The 26,914-nt window shown below is 33.8% G+C and overlaps 1 protein-coding gene across 1 annotated transcript; it reads left to right on the top strand.

The window, feature by feature from the left end:
• The first annotated feature begins 20,050 nt into the window (after window positions 1–20,050).
• LOC120088652 lies at window positions 20,051–26,729 on the top strand. The gene is made up of 4 exons (XM_039046070.1): window positions 20,051–21,408; window positions 22,396–22,624; window positions 25,430–25,607; window positions 26,074–26,729. The coding sequence occupies exons 1-4, from the start codon at window positions 20,148–20,150 to the stop codon at window positions 26,548–26,550; spliced, it is 2,145 nt and encodes a 714-aa protein (XP_038901998.1). The 5' UTR covers window positions 20,051–20,147; the 3' UTR covers window positions 26,551–26,729.
• The last annotated feature ends 185 nt before the right edge of the window (window positions 26,730–26,914 follow it).

The following is a 26,914-nucleotide window of genomic DNA, read 5'->3' on the forward strand; positions in this document are numbered from 1 at the left end:
GATGGTAGACCCATTCAACTCCGCCACATTAAAGTGGACCATCATGTTTAGCACATGTTAATGAACAGAGGTTCCTTCCTCCATTTTGGAGTTGAATATGTATTTAAGAGTCTCATGCATAAGCTATTCAGACAGTTATCCAAACATCCCTCGCAGGGACTCCATGATCTCATGCCCTAAGACCATAGACTCATGTTTCTTGGCCAAGACTTCTGAAAGATTTGCCAAAATGTAGGCTCAGACCTTCTCATTCGCCCTTATCCATCGCTCGTATGCCTCCCAAAAATTTCGAGCGGCATTCAGAGCTGGAATAGAAGGACAAGCCTCCGTGAGAGCGAACATGAGATTATCGATGATTAGGATCGTCATGATCATGTGTTTCCATGTTGTGAAATTATCGCCAGTAAGTTTTTCGGCGCTTAGCAATGCCAATGTGGCTGTTGCCATTTTGAAAAAGCTGCTGAATAAACTTTATTAGATTTTGCTAAACCACTTTTAAACTAATCAGTTTTGCAAAACAGTTTCAAGTACCCTAAGTTATAGACTTCTATTTTGCAATGATGCCCCAGTGAGGTAGGACAAACGTCACCGATGGGGTGATCAATTGTCCCTTCATTGGGATGAGACATTCTCAACCATTAGGCAAAACCAACTCTTGGAACTGAACCTAACAGCCACCATTTTTCGGTCCAGAATCGTTAACCTTTGACTATTCTGCGTAAGTGTAACCCCTCGCTTTCGGTGCCAGAGTCCCACCCTAATGAGCCCACCGTAGGGAAAAAGCAGATTAGGACAAGAGACCAAGTTATCTTATCCTCTTACAGGAGATCAAATAAAGAAACATATAAAATTGCCATCCTTTAGAGGGACACTCCTAGGGTGCCTCGAGACGATGCGCAGTAACTTCATTCAACCTAACGAGAGAGACCGAGGGATATGCTGTCACACTTCCCACTCCCACTTACTATGAACATTCTCTCCATCCACCTTGATATTGACCTACCCAAACACCATCCGTTAGGGGGACATGCCAAAGGTGTCACGAGGCCGAGGGTAGATCTCACGGTGTGGACTATTTAGGAGAAACGTGAAAGGTTTAAGTGAAGCATCTTATACCCCAAATACCTCCCACTGAATGTTTTACCTAGGGGTTCATTAACCAAAACAATCCGACTACTAATTTTAGTCTAAGTCATATTTTTAAACTCTGCTCATAAACAACGTTTGTCTATGAAATATGAACAAGTTCAAATAATCACATTTAACTACTTTAATGGAGTGTTCTTAACTTGCATGCATGCATCAAATCTATCTAATTCATCTTTCCAGGTAAGTTCCCAAGTATGGGTGTTACGTTTTCGTCAACTTAAATACCCCAGCCTAGACAGAACCCGCCTTAGACAAAAGGTCCCTTATAGATAGATTTGCTACACTTTAACCTTTTATTAGCCAATTTAATCCTATTAAACTGATTAAAAGATTAAATCCTTAAGGTTGCTAATCATATTAGAACCATGATCTTAGGTCTATGTGCTCCAAGTTTTAAACATTTTAAAACTATGAATTAAACCTAAGTGAGCATGCATGTCTTTCTTATTTCTTTTAGTTCTAATTTCTTTTTAACCTTTAAAAAAAACAACTAAAAACATTACGCACAACGAGATGTTTATAACAATTATAAAGTAACCTATGTGTCATGCTTCATGTAATGTCCGATCATTACTATATATAACTTTTATATAACGCTTAACAACCAAGCAAACATGCTATCATTCACCCTTATACTATAACAATTATAATATAAAGATGATGCATGTAAATGCTTTTTATGCATGTGCATAAATATAACTCTTATATTATATGATGCATGAGCATGCTCTTACATAATTAAATCATGCTTCTCTAAATTATAACAATTACAATAAAGAGATGATGCATGACCATTGCATAACCTAAGGTGGGATTTACTATATGTGCATACCATATGACATATAAAAAACATACATCGCATGTAATAAATAAAGGATTAATGGACCGGGATGAGCCTTTACAAAAACTAGAATGAAAAAAACCTTATCTATTACATTTTTCATTGAGCAAACTGGTTCACAGGTGAACAGGGTCTTGAACCGCCAAGAGATCTTCATCGTGTAGCAAACGCCACAAGTAGACGATCGTTCAGCGCGCACTAGACGATTGAAGCATAATTAAACGATTGCGTAGATGACGACGAGGCTGCGAAGCCTGATCGTCCATGCGATAGTGTAGCACGACAATAGGTAAATGATTTATCATGCATTACCAAGCGATCGTTTAGCCGGTTACTAAGCGATGAAGCTTGCTGACCTAAACAATCATCTCATATCCTTGAAACTTCAATTTACAGGTTCATAAGATCTCCTTGTTAGCTCAATAAGGACTAATGAGAATCAAATTAAGTTTAGTTTAATTTGAATTATTCAAATAAATTATAGAAAATTAATTGTATAAGATACCATTAAATAATGTATATAGATACATTATAAAACATAATGTATATTGATATATTATAATTTTATGAGAGAAATAAATATTTGAATATGATTCATATAGAAACTATATGTGAAACTATATGTTAAAATTTAATGTGAATATGATTCATATCGAATTTATATAATTTTATGAGAGAAATAAATATTTGAATATGATTCAAATATTAATGATGTGAATATGATTCACATATAAACTATACGTTAAAATTAATATAAATATTATTCATGTTAAATTTATACAGTTAGATGAGAAAGGTTATTGTTTGAACGTGATTCAAATATTAAATTATATGAATGTGATTTATATAAAAATTATAGGTTATATTATATGTGATATAAAATAAACTATAGGTTATATGTTATATGTGATATAACATATAGTTTAATATTTATAATTATAAGTTCGTTAATATATATATATATATACACACAATTGATTTTATTAAAATTTAAATTTATGAAATTTTATTTTAAGAAATTAAAAATGGGGAGGGAGTTATAACTCCCCCAACCCATTCAAATCCATCTCTCATGTAAAAAGAGGGAGTGAGAAAGTGGTTCTCTTAACTTCATCTCCTTCTTTTTTTATTCTCTCTGGATGAAGAGGAATTCTCCCAGATCACTCACCATCTCTCATATTCCTTCCCTCTTGCCAAAATTGAGTGCAAGCCCACACCTTTGCATGATTCTCATCCCTGAGAATAATGAGGAAGACCTCGTGGTGGTGTCCCTTTTTTTCTTGATGTTGTGTTCGTGATGTCGGGTTTAGGAGATCAAGAGGAGATCGGGCAAGTTCGTAATATAGAGAGGAAACACGAAGATATAGATCTCCAAGGATATGTATTGCTTAATCCATCTTCTTCATTTTCATAATAATAGCATGCTTGATTTAATAATGTAAAATGAATTTTCACTTGCTTCCGCTTCGGGGAATTCCAATTCCCTACACACACCCTCTCCTAGCCTGAGAAGGGTTTAGATATAGTTGGACTATGATTAATTGTTCAATAGAGGAATCAATTGTAATTAAGAAGTTAGATTGATTAGTTATAAAATGAACATAGAAATATATCTACAGTGAGAAGAGTATAGCTGTTAATTTTTAGTGGAATGACTGACATTAACGAATGGAGGTTAATTTAATTAAAGAATTTAATTAATTAATCTCATATCATTGGAGTTTCAATTTATAGGTTCATAAGGTTCTCTTGTTAGCTCAATAAGGATTCATGAGAATCAAAATAATTTTTGATTAATTTAAATTATTCAAATTAATTTAAGAGAATTAATTATATGAGATACAATTAATATAATGTATGTGAAATATTATAATATAAAGTTTATAGGAGAGAAATAAATATTTCAATATGATTCAAATATTATTTATATGAATATGATTTAAATAAAAATTGTAGGTTAAAATTAATACGAATTTGATTCATATTAAAACTATAGGTTATATGTGAGAATTTAATCTATAGATTATATTATATGTGATATAATAAACTATAGGTTATATATTATATGAGATATAATACATGGTTTAATTATATTAATTTGTTATTATAATTAAATCAAATTTTAATTTTTGAAATTCAAATTAAATAACTCCTAGGGAGTTATTTTTCAAAGAGTGGGGAGTTATTTCCTTGACTAACTTCTCTCATATGTGTGGCCTATCAAAGAGGAGTTAAAGAGAGAATTCAGAATGTGAATTTTTTTTGGCAGAAAATCTCCCTCTCTTTTTCATCTTCATTCTCTGCTTTTCTCAACAAAAAAAAAAAAAAAAAAAAAAAAAAAAACCCTTCTCCTTTCACCAAAATTAAACAAAATCACACAACTCTATGTGATTCTCACTTTGAGAATAACAAGATAATGTTGTGGTTGTGTTCTCACTACTATATTCGTGGTATTCGAGTTCGAGAGAAGAAACTTCACAGTTCACGATCTCACCAAGAGATTTTTAAGAAGAGCGGATCTTCAAGGTTTTCTTCCCTTTCATCTCTGGATTTCTATAGAAAGAGCATGCTTAATGATTGTATATTTATCTTATTTCTATCTTCCTCTACATTATTAAGTTCTGTAAAATGAAATTCGAGACACAAAGCGTTCGTACGCTTCCCCATCGAGAATCCCATCTCGTCAGCTTGAACATTATGTGGTAGACATACAAGTAAATTGGATCATGTTCAAGTAATAGCCTAAAAGGTCTACAGTTTATGGATAAGGTTGGGTGTCTTATTTTGGTGACACTGCGGATATGACCTACTTTGTAAGTGTTACAAAAGTTGTAAGCGTTATAAATGATATGATCCATATTATTCATGTGGAGACATGTGAGTGGGGGTATCCTGTATAAAGAGTTTGTATAAGACCGGACCGCAAAATGATTGGTTCCTCTTTATAGCATCATTACTTGAAGAGACTAACATTTCACTAGGATGACTATAGGTGACTTAACCTTAATCCTAAGTGGTTGTGAACTCCTGCCTATGAGACCAATCCTTTGACCTATATGGGTGAGATTGGTCAATTTTGCCAACTCAATAATCCTATTATTTTGGAGATTTTTCTGAGTATGGAGCTGGGAACATAGCTACACAAGATGAAATTCACTCATTCTTGTCTTTAGAGAAAATAGATGAATTACTCCCTTAATAGCTAATTTCAGGTCATGAACAATGAGCCCTCACCTCTCATTTGCTCGGTTGGGATTAGTTTATAGTTTAATTTTAAACTATTGTTCATTAGATGGATCGGTAGTATTTAATGAATGGATTGAATCTTAAGCAGAAGCGTGTGAACTAAAGGGATACTCAACATAAGGTGACCCTGGAGTGGAAGCGGATCGTCCAAATTCCATTTTGATTGGAACATAAATTTACAGTACAACAAATAGATTATGCAAACTAAGTAAATTACAACATGCTTTTCAAATAAAATACATAGTTCAAGGGAAATCACCTTTGAAGAACACTTCTTCTCCTATCCCTCAAATGGTCACGAACTGCTCAAACAATCAACAATAAGAACTTAAAGACCTTCTTCAAGTGAATCACGAACCAAATGAGAAGAGAACACTACCACTTGGATTCCTTAGTATGCTCAGGGTGAGAACCTAGAAGCAGTAGGCTTTGACTATTTTGGCTAAGAGGGTATTTGTGAGTTTGGAAGAGGAAGACGATCGAAGAAGAAGCATTATCGCATACTAAGCTTCTCGATCATTTAGGCTATCGCATAGCAAAACTTCCTATCGCATAGACAAAGAGCCTATCGTATATGCTCTTTGTTTATCTTGTAGACTATCGCATAACCTATACTTTGCGTTCTCGTTGTAATTTTCCTTAGAAGAAAAGAAAAAACAATTTTCCCTTTTATTCCAATTGCCATAAAATTTTCATAACCACCCAATAAGGTAGTTTTTGAGAAAAATGGATTATTATTCAAAATAATAAATAATATAAATAAATATGATAACCATCTTATCATATTATATTTATAACCTATAGTTTTAATATTGCATCACATACAATATAAACTATAGTTCTTTTTCTGTATTTTATGGCATTTAATATAAATCATATTAATATTAAAATGATAACTATTTGAATCTCATTAAAAAATATTCCTCCAATTAATGTATCAAATACATTATATCAACTTTATCATATATAATTGAATTAATTTTAATTGTATCATATATGATTAAATTCCTTCTTATTAATTTGAACAATTCGAATTAACCCAAAAATTGATTCCCAACAAAATTCTTTTCAGCTACAAAGGGGACCTTATGGACATGTAGCTTGAAGCTCCAACGATATATGAATAATTAATTAAACTCTTTAATTATATTATCCACCATCCGTTAACTGTCGGGCACTCTACTAAAGATCGACAGTTGCACTCTTCACACTACATATATATTTTTGTGTCCATTGGATATAACCAATCAACAGTGTGATGACCCTTCACAAATTGCTCGTAAGTACAACTAGACCAAATTACTGTTTTGCCCCTGCAGTGACATCTAACTCCTTAAGTACCACTGATTCCTCTAATGAACAATAAGTCATAGTCTCACTATGACCAAGTCCTATCGGGCCAAGAGAGGGTGTGACCACTATGCTCAAGACTTGAAATCAGCCCTTAAGAGAGTAATTTATCCACTTGCCCCTGCAATAGGGAAGAAGTGAATTCCGTCTTGTGTAGTTGAGTTCATAGTTCCTCAATCAGACGAATCCCCAAAATGGTAGGCTTGTTGAGTTGACAATTTGGCCATTGTCACTCATACAAATCAAAGAACCGCCTTCATGAGTAGGAGTTCACAACTCACTCAGGATCCAGGTCATGCCACCTATTGTCATCCTAGTGAAATGTAAGTCTCTATTATTAATGGTGTTATATAAAGAGACTAATCACTTCGTGGTTCGGTCTTATACAAACACTTTGTATAGGATACCCCCGCTCGCATGTCTCTGATAGGACCCCAATTATGTGGAAATATCAAGAAAGAAAGAATAAAGGAGAGGCGGTTGAATCGTTTAAGAATGTCTTCCAATTCCATAGGGAGAAATGAAGGTTTAAAAGAAGAAGGAAACGGAAAGAGAAGTAGCGAAGTCTGAATATCAGAAGTGAGGAAGAAGAGCTCTTGAAAGTGGGAGTTCGGAAGACGCTGCCGTGGAGAAGCCATCGCACCGTCTACTTCCACTAGGCGATCGTGTAGTAAAGCTCAACGATTGTGTAACACTTGGTAGGCGATCGTATAGAAAAAGATAGGCGATCGTGTAATAGTAATAGCTAAGCGATCGTGTAGGAGTTTGTGAGCGATTGCGGAGGATTTAGTAAGCAATCGTTTAGTAATACTGAATGATCGTGTAATAGATTGTAAACAATCATTTAGTGTCTGGTAAGCGATCGAGTGATAATTATAAGCGACCATTCGGTCTTGTTGACTCTTATCGTTTAGTAAAGAAGTTGTTCATCGTTTAGTTCCTTTTCCGAAAGATTGTATCAATACGTTACGATAGTAAAGATTTCAAGAATCAGTATCCTAACAGTCTCCACATTAATGATCAGGATCAGATCATTTTGTAGCACTTTACAATACTTGTAACACCTATAAAGCGGTGTATCCATAGTGTTACCAGGATAAAGTACCTAACCTTATCTATCTACTACAGACCATTTAGGTTATCATTTAAACAAGATCCACCTGTATGTCTCTACATACTTTTTTAAATTACATAATATAACCTCATATCTTAGTTTATTAAATTGAGTATATGCTATGAAATAACACTTATTTTATTAATAACAATATGTTTATACAGAGTTTCCAAACTACGAGAATACAAGAAGATTTAGAACACCATTCCCAACATGAACACCTTGTATTTCAAATTTTTTATTTATATGAAACAAAAAAACATAATAGAATATAACCCAAAATAGAGGATAAATCATGTTTATACATTCAACATGCTTAGAAGAAGGAAGAAAAAGGGAAGAAGAACATTTTCTTACCTTTATAGATCCTTTTGTCTTCATGAAAATCCCAAGCTTTTTCTCTGCAATATATGTCCAACGAACAATGAACACCACCGTAAGAGACACCTCGATATTCTCTTGGAATCCAAGGGTAGAAGAGTTGTCTCTAACTGATAATGGGCAGAAATGCACGTTATTACAGCGCAAAGATGTAAAACAATGTGAGTATGCGACGTTAAAAATATATAAAATCATGTCCAAAAGCACTAAATTGAGAATATTGTGATCGCATGCGCCCATCGCATTAAAGCAGCTAATTTACTTATTTTTTGTAGGAAAATGCGTTGGCGCAAAGCAAAATGCGATCCAAGAAATTCTGCGACCACGCACATTAAAAGATTGCGATCGTATGCGCTCGCGAAGATTTGCTTAAAAAGGTGCCACATAAAGACAGCGCATCAAGATGAAAGCATAATAAATCATGATGGGACAGAAAGCTGATGACAATCGAATCCGAATTTAGTTGACAAACCGTTAACGACACACTGTAATAAGTACATTCAACTTTTTGGTGACCATTAATCGACGCATCAGACAGAGATTTAATGACCGCCCATCATTGCAATTATTTGAGAGAAAAGCTTCTTCACCTTGAGCTCTATAAATACCGAAGGCCACCATCGTTAAAATAGTTTTTTTTAGTTTGAAAATAGTTTGAATTCTACACCATTCGCCATATACATAGAAGATAGAATATACAATTAGTTAGCCGTTAGTCGGTAGTTGCTCATATACTTAAAAGGTGGAGGCGAGCGAAGAGAAGAAGACACTGAGAGATCACTCCTGAGTAGCTCGAAAGACTATCGGGAGGTGCTACAAACAGAGAGAGGGCCGACACTTGCGAAAGCAAGAATATTCTTCTGGAAAGAGTAGAGTAAAAGACAGTGTAAAAGCCTCGGGAAGCAAGACATTGCTACTAGGCTTCTTATCCCTACTTTCCATTGTTGTTTTGTATTCCGACTTTATCTATAAAATGGAATTCTCATCTCAACATTTGTTCAATCTCTTTACATTTCGCATGAGTAGTTAAATTTTCGAATGGGTTGAGAAACACTTAGCTAGCATGACCTAAGATCTTCACTTTATGCGATCATCTTGTCTTATGCATGCGTCAGTCCGGAGTTCCCCATAACTTCCAACGCTGCGTCGGGGGATCCTATAAGGATAAACAATTAATTCAATTTCCTATATGGATAAAATTTAATATATCGTTTGTGATTTTTTAAAATTTAATCTGAAGTCCTGTGAAACATATTATACCAAATAAAGATTCACATAAAAGAAAATGAAGTCCATTTTATAACAAGTAAAAAAATTACAATATTCAAACGTTGTCCCAGCTATAGAACACTTATCCATTATATTCAGAAATACATAAAAGAAGTAAAATGAGAACAATATCTAGAACACTTCTCGAGCACAGCATCTTCAACAATTGTCCCAGCTCATCTCCAAACAGCATTCTACAAAAAAACAAAAACATTGAAATGTTATATGGATAAACAATTCAATTTCCTCTATTTTTCAATTTTTGAAAGTCCTATATGATCTTTTAGATTGGAATCTAGTAAAAATTAAATTTGCATGAGAAGTATGTAAGAAGGGCTAGCTTATCTCAAAATAATATTAGTGCATGCATAGGATAATGGGGTAGAATAATAGTAAAGAAATATTGTTGGAAGGGGGAAAGAAACAAAAACAAAAACCATAATAAGATTTAGGTGACCTAACTTTAGTTTATTGACATGACAAGGCATGGTAACCTTTTGAATTGATTATTGACTTTCTAAGCAACATGTTCAAAAAGGAAACAAGTTGGTCTATTACTGATAGATTTTGTTATTTTGAAATTCTTTAAATATATTGTTGTTCACTTGATTAATACCCATAAAAGTACCACTTATTGCAATCACCCTTCTTTTTTTATTCTAATGGGTCCAAGTGGAGAGCTTTCAATTCAAATCCATATCCATTTATGCAAGTTTGGGCCTTAGGAATATTGAAACAACAATTGTTGTAGGCATTTCATTTCTCTTGATGATAGGATGGGCCTTGATTCTAGCCCAATCCATAGTTGGGGTCATTGGGCTAACTACCCCTTTGCTATGTAATTTGCTTAAGTCTCCCTTTTAGTTCCTTTGTTATCACAAGTTAAGGCTCCCTCTAATTTGACAGATATATTTTCAAACTATACTAACCTGAAGATACCGTGTTGCCTAGATATAACTCCTGGAATTCTTCATCAGTCTCCCGTTGCCTATTAGGGTTGACATCGTATCTATACAAACACAAAAAAGAGAAAAACAATATTAAATTAACAAAAAATACGTGTAAGCTAGAGAAAAAGAGAATTTAGTAGATACATCATTACTCATCATCGTAATCTTAATTCAAATTATTATTAGGGTTAACATCATATCTATACAAACAAAAAAAGAGAGAAACAATATTAATTAACAATAAATACGTGTAAGCTAGAGAAAAAGAGAATTTAGTAGATACATCATTACTCATCATCGTAATCTAATTCAAATTATTATTTAGGGGTTGACATCGTTTCTATACAAATACAAAAGAGAGAAAACAATATTAAATTAACAATAAATACGTGTAAGCTAGAGAAAAAGAGAATTTAGTAGATACATCATTACTCATCATCGTAATCTAATTCAAATTATTCATCAGTACTTGAACTGTTATTGGGAGATAATTGTTCTTCATCATCATCGTTTATGAAGTCATGATCGCCATGTATAGTAATTGATCTTTCCACAACTGTAGGATCAACGTCAACTCTGCATAAAGTAACCTCCTCAATGGTTTCATCCACTCCGACGCCACCAAAAATTTCTAGTAAATTTAGTTGTGCGTTTTCAACATCATCCACTTCTGGTACATCCCATATTCATTTATTTTGGACTACTTGAACAACTTTCCAATTGCTACCATGTTTGATGTCATCAATGTAAAAGACTTGTTGTGCTTGGATAGCAAAGATGAAAGGCTCGTCGACATACCAAAAGTGTGATGTATTGATCGATTTATATCCTAAATCCATGTGTGTCCTATTACTTTTGTTGTTATCTGTGTCAAACCATCTACACTTCAACAAGAAAACGCGTCTTCTGTTCGCATATTGCAAATCTAATACTTCATCTACAACACCGTAGAAATTGTTATCCACACTTGTGTTCTCACTGATCTCCCCGACCACTTGGACTCCACTATTTTGTGTAGCTCGACGATTATCACGCTCTACAGTGTGAAACCATACCTCATTAACAATGCATCCATTGTAAGAGCGCACCTCAGGCGAAGGTCCCATTGCAAATGAGAAGAAATCATCGGAGATATCTTCTCTCTCGCGCCGTTGTAGAACCTGATAATTACGTATACATTGAAAATGAATACGAAAAATGAATCATCCCTCAACCGTTGCCTACAAAATGACTATGTATATCTGAGATCTGAACCAATCGGGAAATTTGCTTTGATGTTTTATATATAAGTCAGAGGCGCTTTAAGCTTCACGGCGAATTAACCTCAAATGTTGCCTACAATATTTATCATTTAAATGTTATATCAAAGGAGATACCCTAGAATTTAGAAAAGGAAAAAGTTTGAAACATACTTGCGATAGTCTGTTATTTCTTTACAATTGTTGAGAATGTACCAATGTGCAATACGTTTTTCCTCCGCTGATAGTATCCGTAAAGTTGACGCCCCTAATGGTCGTACCCTCTGCCTAAATAATTCAAATTCACCAAATATCTCGTGATCAGGAATGCTATCATCATTTCGTTCATCTCTATTGAATCTCGTTTCAATCCCACTTAGATATCGCGAGCAGAAGTTCCATGATTCATTCATTGTATATGCTTCCGCTATAGACCCCTCGGGACATGCTTTGTTCCATACAAATTGTTTTAATGTTCATAAACTTCTTTCAATAGAATACATCCAACTGTAACTAACTGGACCCACGACTTTGGTTTCATATGGTATATGAACTGCAAGGTGTACCATTACATCGAAAAAGGCAGGTGGGAATATTCTCTCCAATTTACATAGTATGACTATGATGTCTGCTTGTAGTCTGTTCAAATTACTTATACATATTGTCTTTGCACATAAGTCGCAAAAGAATGTACACAACTCAACAATAGCAGTGGATACATTCTTCAGTAGGTATGCTCGAATACCAATAGGGAGTAGTTTGTGAAGCAACACATGACAGTTGGAGTTTTTAGCCCCGATATTTTTCCATCTATGTCATTCACACATCGTGATATATTAGATACAAATCCATCAGGGAATTTCACTGATTTCAAATACTTACAAAACGAAATCCGTTCATCATTTGTTAATGTGTATGCTACGTGTGGTTTTACAAATCTGTTCTCGACCTGTATCAAGTGTAGGTCCTTTCTTATCTTCAAATCTTTAAGTCCAATTGAGTGTTTGTTGTATCCTTTGTCTTTCCTTCAATATTTATCAATGTGCCCACCAAATTGTCGCATATGTTTTTTTCAATATGCATTACATCCAATTTATGTCGTAATATTAGTCTGAACCAATATGGAAGTTGGAAAAAAAAATACTTTTTTTAGTCCAGTTTAGAATTCGCTTTCTTTTTATATCTTGCTTCGATGGATGTTTGCTAAGCACAGAAAAGTTTAGCGTATTTATTTGTTGTAATATCTCTTCTCCATTCATTACGACTGGTGGAGGTCTACGTTTAACTTTTCTATCATGTTGCCTACTTCGATGCCAACTATGATTCTCCGAATGATAACGTCGATGTTCCATAAATGATATTTTTCCTCTTATCCCGAAGGACGAGTTATCTTCTTTGCATATTGGACATGCTTGTAACCTTTTGTACTCCACCCAGATAAGTCACCGTACGAAGGGAAGTCATTAATCGTCCATAATAAGGTAGCATATATTTGAAAAAACGCACCAGCAACAGAATCATAAGTTCGCACACCAATTGTCCACATCTCTTTCAACTCTTCAATCAACGATTACAAGTAAACATCAATTTCCTTTCCAGGAGATTTTGGACCAGGTATGAGCAAAGACATGAAGAAGTTTATTTCCTTCATGCATTTCCAAGGGGGCAAATTATAAGGAATTATCACCACAGGCCACATACTATAAGAAGTGCTCATATTTCCAAACGGAGTGAAGCCATCCGAAGCTAATCCCAAACGAACATTTCGAGGATCTAAAGCGAAATGAGGGAATTCACGATCAAAATGTTTCCACCCCTCTGCATCAGCTGGATGTCGCAATACATCATCCGTTTCAACTCGTTTATCTTTATGCCATCTCATGTCAGAAGCGCATTCTTTTGATGCAAACAATCGTTTTAATCTCGGTATCAATGGAAAATGACGCAATACCTTATGTGATATTTTTTTTACCTTGCCATCATTAACTTTGTACCGAGATCACCACAAACAGGGCATTGTTGTAAATTTTCAAACTCTTTCCAATACAATACACAATCATATTTGCACGCATGAATAGACTCATAACCTAGGCCTAAATCACGCAATTTTCGCTTGGCTTCATAAAAAGATGTAGGTATAGAGGTGCTAGCTGGAAACACTGCTTTTAACAATTTCAGCAACATGTCAAACGATTTGTTACTCCAGCCGTTCAGAACTTTGATATGCATCAACTTCACTAAAAAGTTTAAGGACGAAAATTGCGAACATCTAGGGTATAATTCATTACGTGCTTCGGTCATTAAATCCTCGAATAAGTTCGTGGTATCTCTTTATTGACCATTAAAGGACATTTCATTCTCAATCCTTCCTTCATTTGCATTTTTGTTTTCAATTGAAACTTGTAAATCGTTTATAAGATTCAACATCTCATTTTCTTCGATAGCATTACTCTCTATACTATCTACTTCAACATCTTCTATTGAATGACTTGTATGACTTCTATATAAGTTTATTGGCTCTCCATGATATACCCATTCACAAATATGAGGGAGATATTCTATATGTTAATAGATGTCGTGCCACGATATCTATCTTTTCCCAAATTGAATTCATACAATTCTTGCATGGACATCTTATTCGTTCGAAATCATTTACATGAAACCTTGCCATATCTCAGAATTGTGATACTCCTTCTCTATACTCCACTGATAACTTATTCCTTAGTTTAATCCATTCTTTATTCATCCTTAAAAATAAATATTTTCTGACAACTTGTAATCCAAAACAATAACCTGGATTAGAGGACAAAGTACAAAGTATTATTATGCATTGAGTTCCATAATTTTCATTTCTTAAGGCAAAATAAACACATAGGTCCTTAGACCGCTTAAATTGTCTTAACAACTTTCAAATATTTTATTTAGTATGTCTCCAAGCTTTCAGTTTTGTGTCTAATATAGGCCTTTCATCTATTCAACATCTTCTAAAATTTACAAGCCTATTGGACACAAACTTTAAAGTTCAATTTTCTATTAGACATAAAATTTAGTTTTATGTCTAGTAGATTCTTTAAACTTTTTTAAAATATTAAATGCGTTAAGTACAATACTTTTTCTAAATTAAGTAATCCATAACCTTAAGAATTAAATAGAAAAAAAACTCAATCTACAATAACATCAACAATCCATAATTCATAATTCACATTAGATTAGCAACATTAATTACCAACATTAGTAACATACTAAAAATTAAACATTACCAACATTACCAACATGCTAGAAATTAAAAACAATGGCTTAAATTAAGATACAAATAAGAGAAAATAAATGAAATGGATGTGCACGAACCTTGATGAAAGCTTGAAAATAAACAACAAGTTTGCAAGCAATGAAGGTGGCGGACGGCAGACGGCGGATGGCGGCGCGAAAAGGGAAGGGCAGGCGTGAAGATGGGTAGGGGAGTGAAGGGAGAAGAAGGAAATCTGTTCGATGAAGATTAGGGTTTTTGTTTAAAGAAAATAGTGATCTTTCGGTGGAGAAGGGGTCTGATAAACCAGACCCCTCTCCCGACGGCGCCCGGGAGACCGTCGGGAGTTCCCCGGAACTTTCGATGCCGCTTTAATGCATCGAGAGTTCCCAGAGAACTCCCGACGAACCTTTACGGCGTCAGGAGTTCTTGGGGAACTCTCGACGGTCCTTTACTTCGTCGGGAGAGACGGTCTCTCCCGACGACCTAACTTCCGATGCCTTAAAACGGCGTCGGGAGTTCCCGTTTTTCTTGTAGTGAGAGATACTTGAGAGAGTAGTCTAAAGAAAGAACCTAGACTTGAGAGAGTCAGGTTAGAATCTAGGCTTGAGAGAGTCAGATTAGAAACACATAAGCAAGAGATAAAAACTTAGACATAAATTCTGTTTGCTATCATGCATCGCATGCACCCTAGAAATAGGATATGATAATATGCGGTCACCTTTTATATGTATGTATCATTCATCATCGCATAGACAAGAATAGAGGCTTAGACATAAGTTCTATCAACATTATCGTATAATCGCATGCATCCTAGAAATAGGAACTATGGCATTTGCATTGAGAGATGACATGCTGTTGTGTGTGTGTAGCATGATCGCATAACTTGGATGCAATCTTAGGAAATGTTAGCTAAATCCCTTCTCAATCTGTTCCTCACATACTCATTGTAACTTTCGCTATCATTAACTTTTTATTCCATTCCATTGCATAGAATTTATACGTAAATAACACATCAACCACTTGTTTGTTTTTTGTCACCACAAAGGAATCAAAATTTACCGTCGCATATTGTCTCAGTAGTCTCCTGTGTTCGACCCTGGGCTTACCAGACAACCTAGTAGGATTTATACTTGGATTTTACTAGGAAAACTTGCATGTGCAACACATAGACCATCATCGCAATTATACACCATTATTTCATCACATTCACAATGCATCAAGTTTTTGAAAAAAAACTTTGTCTTCACAAAAATCCCAAGTTTTTTCTCTGCAATGTATGTCCAATGAACAATGAACACCACCGTAAGAGACACCTCGATATTCTCTTGGAATCCAAGGATAGAAGAGTTTGTCTCTAACCCTTGAAGAAGGAATGGTGGAGAGGAGAAAGTGTTGAGAGAATTTTGGGAGGCTAGGTTTTTATAATGAAAATCTCATCTCCTAATTTGGGCAAAAGAAACAATTTATATGGAGAAGACTTTTTCCCTTCTCCATGTATTTCCATATTTACCCTTAGGGTTCAATTAATCAAATAATATTTATTTGATTAATTAGCAAACCTAATAAATAACTATATGCATTAAATCTAATTTAATGTATATAGTTAATTAAATAAACATCATATGTTTATTTGCTTCCACCTCTCAAAATTAACTAATTCTTTATGAAATTGATTCATAAGAATTCATTATTTTAATCCTATTCAAATATTTCTCTCTTAATTATAATCAAATCTATAATTAACCATATCATATTAATCTTATTATTATGTTATTCCATCAATTGATTTTAACAATTCAAATCATCCATCTTTCCTTTAGTGAGCTATCAAGGGAACTTTATGGACCTATAAATTAGAAGCTCCAATGATATGAGATTAATTGATTAAACTCTTTTAATCCAATTAATCAATGTTCATTAACTACCGATTACTCCACTAAAGACCAATAGATGCACTCTTCGTACGACAGATATATTTTTGTATCCTTAGATATAACCGATCAACAGAGCGATGACCCTTCATAAATGCCCATAACTACAGCTGGGTCAAAATACCATTTTACTCCTACAGTTATATCTAACTCCTTAAGTACCACTAATTCCTCTAATGAACAAACAGCTTATAGTCCAACTATAAACTAACACCTCTTGGGCCAATGAGAGGTTGAGGCCTCATTGTTTAAGACTCAGAACCAATTATTAAGGGAGCAATTTATCTACTTTCCCCAAAAATGGGAAGGAGTGAATTCTATTTTGTGTAGCCATGTTCTCAACTCTCAAATCAGAAAAATTCCCAAAATGGTAAGCTTATTGAGTCGCCTATCATGGCCACTCTCACTCATACAGGTCAAAGGACTTCCGTTATAAACAGGAGTTCACAACTCACTCAGGATTAAGGTCAAGTCTCCCGTGGTCATGCTAGTGAAATATTAGTTTCTTCAAGTAACGGTGTTACAAAGAGAAACTAATTATTTCGCGATCTGGTCTATGTATAAACTTCTTTATACAGGATACTCTCACTCACATGTTTTTACATGAACAATATGGTTCATATTGTTTGTAACCTTACATTTCACGTAACAACTACAAAGTGGGTCGTATCCATAGTGTTACCAAGATAAAGTACCCAACCTTCATTCATTTACTGCAGACCTTTTAGGTTATTACTTGAACATGAACCACCTGTATGTCAATCACATACTGTTCAAGTGACATTATATAACCTCGGATCTTAGTTTATTGGATTGAATTAATGTTGTCTAAATGTCAAATAAAATACCTCTAATTTTATTAGATAAATAATTTGTGTTGACAAAACTACAAACCACGAGATACACTAGATTTAAAACATCAATCCCAACACTTAAAGAGTCAGATATAACTACATGAATAAAATGATAATTTGACCCAGTTGTAGTTATGAGCAATTGTGATAATTTGACCCAGTTGTAGTTATGACCAATTCGTGAATGATCAACTTACTATTGACTGGTTATATCTGTGGACACAGAAGTGTATCTACAGTATGAAGAGTACATTTGTCCGTCTTTATTGGAGTGACCAGCAATTAATGAATGTTGATTAATTTAATTAAAGAGTTTAATTAATTAATCTTGTATCATTTGAGCTTCTAATCTGTAGGTTCATAAGGTTCTTTTGCTAGCTCATTAAGGTTAAAACAAGTAATAATTGTTTTTGAAATAATTTGAATTGTTCAAATTATTTAAGGAAATTAAAGGTATTAATTATATTAAAGTAATTAATATAAAGTATAATGTATATTGATACATTATAGGATATAGTTAGTTATAAATATGATTTATAATTAAAACTACATGAGAGATAGATTTTTGAATAAAATTTAAATATTATTTATATTATTTATATGGATAAGATTTATATAAATACTATAGGTTATAAGAAAGAGTTGTATTTTAATATGTTTAGGATGCATAATATATGATTTATTAATTAGTTAATTATCCATATTACAAAGATTATATTATTAATATTATATTAATATAATTTCTGAATTTCCCATTATAGAGGAATTATTTGGCGTACGTGTGAGGGAGTTATTGTAACTCTCTCTCCCTCCTCTAAGTAGTTTATATTTTGTGAAAACACAAAAGGGTAGATACACCATAAACATATAGATAGAGAAAACTCTCTCAAGCAAAAATTTTCTCTCATCTTCTCTGTATTCTAATTCCCTCTCCCAAAAATCCAAGAAGGAGGCCACTCATCCCCATTATTTATTCCTGAGAATAGCAAGTTGATTGTGTAGGGGTATCCATAAGCTTTTGCTGTGATCGTGATCTTACCGGTTCAAGGGAAGACTTTCTTGTTCGTACAGAAAACTTGTTCATCGTGACCATCGGAGTGGAAATTCAAGAAGTGAATGTCAAGGGTTTGTATTTCTTCTTTCCTATTTCCCTCTATAGAAGCATGCTTAGAATTTAAACTGTTTATCCTATAAATTTCATGTTTTCTTCTCTATATTTTGGATTCTTCAAAATTGAAATTCAATTGCACGACATTTACACACTTCTACCCTCGATTCCTTCAAGAGTTTAATGTATACAGACACATATGAAAATCCTAGACTATAGTGAAAAAAATAAAGGATAAGAAACTAATAAACTCCATTATACATATATATATTAAAAGTCATAATATTATCTTCGACCTTTCATAAATGATTCAAAACTACCTTAGAGTAAAAAAAATCAAAATTAAGACCTAAAACAATACAATAGTAACTTGGAACGGTAGTTTGGACTCAAATACTACTATATTATTTAAGGTCACCATCACATTTATTCCAATTCTCAATTTTTATTCAAAATTCAAACAAAATTGTGAAGGCAATGAAAGTTGACCAAAGATAATAGTGCAATTTTGTAAACCACACTAGTGTTTTTCAAACAATGGAAAACTTTTTAGGTATTTTTATAAAGGGTAAATTAGAGATAATCCCCTTAAATTGGGACTTTGTTTAAAAAAATAATAAACTTTCAAAAGTGTAAATAATACCATTATGTTTTAAAAAACGATTGAAAAATATCCTTAATGTTAGTTAGAGCCGTTTGGGCACAAACTTCAAGTAAGTGGAGGTTTTTCAACTATTATTACATAGAATTAGCTATGACTCACTATTTCAAATTATAATTTTATTATAGTGTACTATTTTCTACTCATTATTTTTCTCTCTCATTACTGCATTTACTATTTTCTACTATTTTATTATTATAGTCCAGACTAAAATAATTTGTACTCTAAGCACAAATTTTGATAATCTATTTTCTATTACAACCTAGAGATATAATAATCACATATTATAATAACCAACTCAATACTCTAAACTCCCTTTAGTATTTTGGTTAAAAAATACCACTAAACTTTCAAATGTTTCAATAATATCCTTGAACTTTAAAAAAAAAATAAAAAATTTCCTTAACAAGTGTTTAATTTTAAAAATATTGAAAAAAATCGAAATAATTGACCACTACTTAAAATTTAACTAAAAATGATTTATTTAAAAATATTTTTTTTTATCTCGTGAATCCATACCTAAGAAACAACATTCTAAACATTTCTATCAGGAATAATTTTTTTTCAATTTTTTAAATTATTATATATTTTCAGGAAAAATATAAAGAGATTCTTAGCTATTTGGTACGATTTAGTGGTTTTTTTTTTAATAATTTAAATATATATATTTATTTTACTATCTCTCAGAGTCTCGACCTCTAGTGCAAATCCAAGTCAAAGCTACCCTACACTCATATATGTTAAACCCCAATTTTTCATTCCTTATTGGGTGCCGCTGCTAAACCCTCCCGCTTTTCTTTGAGCAATGGCGGATGAGATAAGTTCTGACTATGGCGATGGGTTTAATCCAAAATTCTCACCATCCGAGAACTCACAGTCTTCTTGTAAACCGATTGATTCTGCCTTTAAGATCTCTGCCGACGACAAGACCTTCCCTTTGATCGTCTCGAATCAAAACCAGGACTCTGAAGTCATAAACAGTGCGGCTTCCGCTTCTACCCAAGAAAACCCAGAAACTTCTGTCCACAAGAAATCGGCTTGTGGGTCTTCTGAAAACGGAGGAAATATGGGAAGTCTGGTGGTGGGCAAGATTCAGAATCTTGATGTGGAGCTCAGAAAAGAACCTCTCAAGGTGGATGCTGTCCATGATTTTGAAACGCTCGATGCCGTGGAAGATGGTAAGCAAGATGTTGCGATCGATGAAGTAGAGAAAGATTTTGCAAGAAGTGTGCTAAGTTTTGATGGGAATCTAGACTGTTCGAAGGAAGAACTTGTACAAGAAGTTCAGTTGGCTGCTGACAAAGAAGCATTTGCACGAACGGAGGAGTTGTTGAAGAAAGAAACGGATCCTGAGAGCATTTTGGAAATTAAAAAGAAATTACTATTGGAAGAACTCGATGCCATGTTGGTTCCTGGAGATCAAATTCATCTAGAGAAGGGAAACAACCCCCCTAGCTCAAGAGGGAGTGTGGATAGTTGCAGCAAAACGATTCTTATTGATGAGGAGAAGATTGCTGATCGGCAAAATGATTCTGAAAAGATGAATGTTCTCAGACGAAGTCATTTGTCTCTCAGAAATTCATTGAAGATTGAAGTAATAGACGAAACAGCATTAGTTGAACCGGTTCATGTCTCCAAAATTGGAAATGGAGAAGGGATTGGTATTGTGTGTCCACAAAGGTCAATGCAGATGAAGGTGAACAAATCCCATGAACCTGATAGAGGAGGGAAAAAGGCTAAACGATCGAGGAGGAAGGCAAGGGAAGCGAAGGTCTCTGAGATGAATTGGAATCTGGGGAATGTGAATGAACTTGATAAAGTCAATGGACGCCAAAAAATTGCGGAAGGAAACAAGATAGTGTATTCAAGGAAAGATATGGAAGCACTGAGGTTTGTGAATGTTGCAGAACAGAGGAGATTGTGGAAAGCTATATGCAAGGAACTTTTGCCCGGTGTGGCAAGGGAATACAGTAGTTTAACAAGCTCGAATTACCCAATGAAGATTGGCTCCACCTCTGATCCTAGGCAACCTTTAGTTAAGAGAGAAGAAGCCTCTTCAATTATAAGTAAGTATTTTTATTTATATTGCTTCAGTCTTATAAGAATCGGATCTATGAATGATGGATGTAACTAAGTTGCTTATGAAGTTTGTTTATGAATGGTTGCTTAGGATTCTAATGTATGGCTACTGTCACTGTTTTGAAGGTGTCTATGAATGGCTTCTTTAGATTTTTTTTCCCCAGAATAAATTGTTATTGCAACTTCTTTGCCTGCGAATATTGCTATTCATTTTTATTATTTTGTTTTCGTTGATTTGATAAGGTACTTTCTGTTGAGTCTTTTCCTCGTTTATTCTGCTGCATGGTAAACCACGTTTTGAGTTGAGGATTTTTAGCACATTATTTTTCATCGTGGACGAATGCCCTTTGATTGGATAGTAAAAAAAAACTCATGAATGGTGAACCTATTTTGGCTTTCTCAATATCTTATTTTCTTTCAGAAGATGATTTATTATTTTGAAACAACTGAGCTTCACAATTATTGTCATGGTTTTTGGTTTTGATTGTGTCATTTTGATGTTTCAATTTCTCTTGTGCACAGGTGTTGTTGCTGCAAGGGGAAGATGGAATCATATGAATATTTTTGTGCATTGAAGAATGGACTAAATCAATCCAACTAAAGACCTTATGTGCATCAAAATCAACATGTTTTCTGTAATAGGCGAATGATAGTTTTTGTCTGTACAAATATACCGATTACATAAAGTTTCTGTTCCTTTTTGCTTAGAAATGATTGTAATCGCATTCTTTTGTACATGATGCAAACTCAGTAGTATGGTGCTGAATAATATGAAAGTAATTCAATTCTTTTTACTCATTTGTGTGTCGTGATTTTGTCATCTCTCTTCTTCTTTTTTTTCTAAAAAAAGGAAACAAGCATGTCATCTCTCTTCTTTTAAACTGACATCAGAATCCTACGTATTCTTTTTGGGGGTGAAATTTGATGTTTAAACAGTTTAATAAGATCACTAAAGTTCTGTGGCAACTGAACAGGGGAGGGATGTTCAGAAAGCTTGGATGGTGAGATAGAGGACATGGAAGGTGATAATGAAAGTACAAACTTTGTAATTTTGGAACCCTCTTGCAGTCATAGTGTCAGCGAAGATAGGGATGAGGATAAATATTACCAAAGTATTCAGAGACCTGCCTTTCTGGTGGAGGGAGAACCCAATTTTGATTCAGGACCTCCAGAAGATGGACTAGAATATCTTAGACGCGTCAGGTAAGTTCTTATATGTAATTATTATTACTTGCTTGTTGCTAATGTTTTATATAACTCATTTGAGTTGCTAATGTTTTATATAACTCATTCGCCCCACATGTTATTTTAGAACTTCTCCAGCTTAAGTTGAGATACTGCTTGATTCTCTAGTTCTACAAATTATTAGACAAAATGACCTTCACCATAAAATGAATCGGATGACAAACAAGCATTAAGTATTAACGAAGTCAAGCAAATGAAGAGGTTTAAATTGTGAGATGCAATTAGGCATAATAATTCAGTTTGTCTTACATATGAAGTAAAAAGACAAAATGAGAAAACCAACTGTAGAATAATAATATGACATGTGAAAAGGTATAGTATAGTGTTTAGAAAATAGCGAGACAATGGAAAATGAAGGAAAGAATGAATTTTTAAGAGACAGTTTAAAGATATAGGCTTTTGGGTAAAAAATTTCTTCTTTCTGAAGAGAGAAACGGTGCCTGTCATGGTATGTTCCACACCGAGGGTTCCTAACATATAGACTCACCTTTGAAAACATGATTACATCTTTGAATCATAGAAAAATGGTATAAAGTTCATCTTAGGATGAAACTGAAAGTGTGGCTTAGAGGTCTAAACAGAATTTAAAAGCTGCAATGTGCTAGAAATATTATCGCCTCGTTTTGGACATAGATGTGCCTACTATTTTACTGCTGGTATTTTATTGCTGGAACAGTTGGAATGCTTTTGTTAAATTAAAACAAAAACTATGGAGTACTACTGCATCCTATGTTGGGTGGTAGAGAGCATTTTTTTCTGAAGGTGTGAGGGTTGCTCTTTTTCAGTTAGTCCTGTCTGCCATATTTACTTCTATGTATAAAAATGAGGTTTTCTGTTGTTTCCTTTGTATTTCTTGTCCTTTTTGACGTTCCTTGTATTATCAAGAGAATTGAGAAAACTATGTGAGGGGATTTTTGGAGGCGGTGATGTGAGATGGAATGTCCCATTTGGTTAGGGTAATAATAGTATTGTGTTGAGAATGACTAGGGAGATGATGTTGTCAACACAAATCTAATATCTTGACATTGTTTAATTCTTTGTTACTTTATGCGATTAGGAGTCTGTTGTCTATAAATCAACCATATATGGTAACAACTATTTTCACCTAACTTCATAGTTGTTTTAATAATTATGCATCTACGATTGGACAAGCTTAAAATACAATCTAGATACTATGATCAGGATTTGTTTACATTTGCCCTGATTTTGAATGTAAAGTGCATCAACTTTTAGAAGCTCAAGGTTCATCGAGGGTATTTTAATTATGTACGTCCTTGGTCCTTTTGGTCGGAGGTCAATTCACAATCATGACTTTTTCTCTTTATTTGACTTTTGTGATTTGGATGAGGATGAATGACTCACTAAAGTGTATGATGGGGGTGTTTAAATGACTTAACAACCCGAACAATCCGGACTACTCAACCCAAAATGTAAAGGTTGAGTTGGGTTAGTTTTTTCAAGTTGGGTTGGGTTAAACTTTTCCTATTTTTGTTAGGTTGGTTTGGGTCACGGGTTGGCTAAAAAAATATTGAGTTGACTCAACCCAACCTGAAGTTATATATATGTATATATTTGGTAAATTTATATTTCTCTTTGTTTAAAGCTTGATTAAATTATGAATTTTTAATATTTTTCTTTTAAAATTGTTATTATATTTATCTTTGTTTAAAGTTTGTAATAAATATCATAGATATTTGGTATTTAACATTTAAATTTTATGAGACATTAGTTATTAGTCATGTGTTGTAGATAAATTTACATATATTTAATTAAAAAGGAAAAAAGTTATAACCTGTCCCGAGTTTTAAGGGTTGGGTTGGAGACTTTATTTGGGTGTTTTGGGTTGTCAACCCAATTCGGGTTGGTCCAAAAAACACCCTCAACTCAACCCAACTCAATCCATGTACACACCTAGTGTATGTCCCTGAATATAGGGAGCAGGGACTGTGGAGAGAGACTTTATGAGCTAAGTGGCCTGTTTGGCTTGTGCAATCCATTTTGATGTTTAGTTTTGGCCTTGGGAGCTCATATGTTGTTAGGTTTGCTTCACGGAAGTCCTTTAGGGGTAAGACCCAGTTGTTCAAAAGATTATAAAAAAGTGCTCTCTTTCTTATCTATCTATCTATATATATATATATATATATATATATATATTCTCATATGTGTTAGATGAATCATAAAACATGTATCTGATACAATATTGATAAGATCTTATAGAAAAAGGTCAGTGGTGCTAAATGTTCGTTCAAATTTGTGAATTTTATCTAGATTATCTGGATTATTCAATGGTTAGTTTTGATTGAAATCTTAATTTTATTAAAAGTAGTGGCAGGTGAGTTTATGTAAGCTTTTACATTGCTTTTTGTTGACATTAGTTGGTGAATTAGTGGCGATTGACTAGAGGATAAAAATTGCAATACTTATCTAGGTTTAGGGTTTTATTTGATGAAATTGAAAGTTTAGGTTGGAAATTGATACAAGAAGGTAAGTTTAGGGTTAAATGTTGATTTTTCCCTAAATTTTAATTAATAATTGAAAAGCCACAGATTTTTAAGAATAAATTCTCAATTTCACACATTTATGTCTCTTTGCTCAAAAAACACAACTTAACTGATTCGTTCCAAGGAAATCCTCCAAGTAGAGAATATACATGGAGGAGTCCTCACTTCTTCATTTAGAGAGTATTCCACCAAGCTGATAGTTCATGTTTGATGTTGCTTGTGTGATTATTGTTAAAATGTTTATCAATCTTTTTCTTGTTAGGTGGGAAGCTTCCCATATTCCAAATGTGACGTTGGCAAAAGTTGATAGAAGTAATTTTAAGAAAGAGCAAAGTGTTTATATGCCCGTTATCCCTGGGATTGCCAAGTGCCCCGACCATTTACTGCCTTCAAAAGAGTGGGAGAATGCATTTCTTGCTGATTTTTCTAACCTGCGTGAGGTAATTTACATCTACCTCATCAATAATCAGAAAAAATGCATTTGAATGCCTACGTCTTAAATTTTCTATATCCCATGTTCTATACTTTATTTCGTTCTTTTGGCTCTTGGTTAACTGCCAATGATCTGTTTGTTCCGAATATACTTCTATGTTTGATTCTTACTGTAAGTTGATCATCTGAATGGCTTATAAATGAAAATTCGAGTTAGTGAGTTACATCATTCTTGCACTAGTTTAGAATATAACTTCAAATTAAATGTGTCATTTAATGAAAATCAAAAAGACCAAAATTGAGATTTAAATGCTAAAGGGCTAAATTGCTAATTAAAAATTTGAAGTCAAACTTTTATAGTCATAGAGTGGAATGGAAAGTTGTAAAGAGAATACTTGAAATGAGTACTCTTGGCTGGAAAAAAGAAAATCATGGGTTTTCTTGATGATGCTAAATTGCTAATTGCCATATCAGGCTCTATCACACTCTGAAGAATTTGAGCAGTCTGATTTCATCCTCCATGAAAAGATTGATTCTGCAATTCCTGACTTGATTGCTCAGCCAAGGGTCTTGCCTGCCTACAACATCGACTCGCATCAAACTGAGGAATCAAATGGCAGCACTTCAGCAAAGGAAAATAGTTGCAACGATTATCCATCTTTATCAGCAATCTCAAAGATGAACTCTGTGTTTCGTGTTTCATCGTTGAAGAAACGTATAAACTCATTAGAAACACAAACAACATTGTCAAAGACCGATTGTCTTTGGCTGTTTGCTTTGAGTGCAGCAGTTGATACTCCTCTGGATGCAGATACTTGTGCTGCTTTCAGAAGTCTACTTCGGAAATGTGCCAGCTTGCGGGCCAAGAAGACCGAGCTTGACGACGAGGTTATAATGCTTAATATCCTTTCCACCATTTCTGGAAGGTACTTTGGACAGTCGGAAAATTGAAGCTATTATGTTCACTTCTGTCTTTGAAACCTTGAGGAGTCTGATTGACAATGGAATTTGTAAATTAGTTGTTCTTTCTGTTTCATGAAAAAATCAAAGTGTGTTAAGGATTTTATTTCTTTGGATCATGTTATCAATCCATATTTGATGATTTAGTAGAAAGATTACCTTATTAATTATAAACATGTCTTTAAGTACTTGTTGATGTGATAACAATGAGTAAAAAGATTTACCTTATTAATTATGTCAATGCTCTATACAAACATGATTAAGAAGTAACTGACCATTTGCAAAATGGTCAGTTACTTCCATATTTTAGTGTTACAAGTTATTTGTGGATTTCCATATGATCCAAAGAGTGAAT

The sequence above is a fragment of the Benincasa hispida genome, chromosome 1 (assembly GCF_009727055.1).
Source record: "Benincasa hispida cultivar B227 chromosome 1, ASM972705v1, whole genome shotgun sequence".
In the NCBI taxonomy this organism is placed as follows: Eukaryota; Viridiplantae; Streptophyta; class Magnoliopsida; order Cucurbitales; family Cucurbitaceae; genus Benincasa; species Benincasa hispida.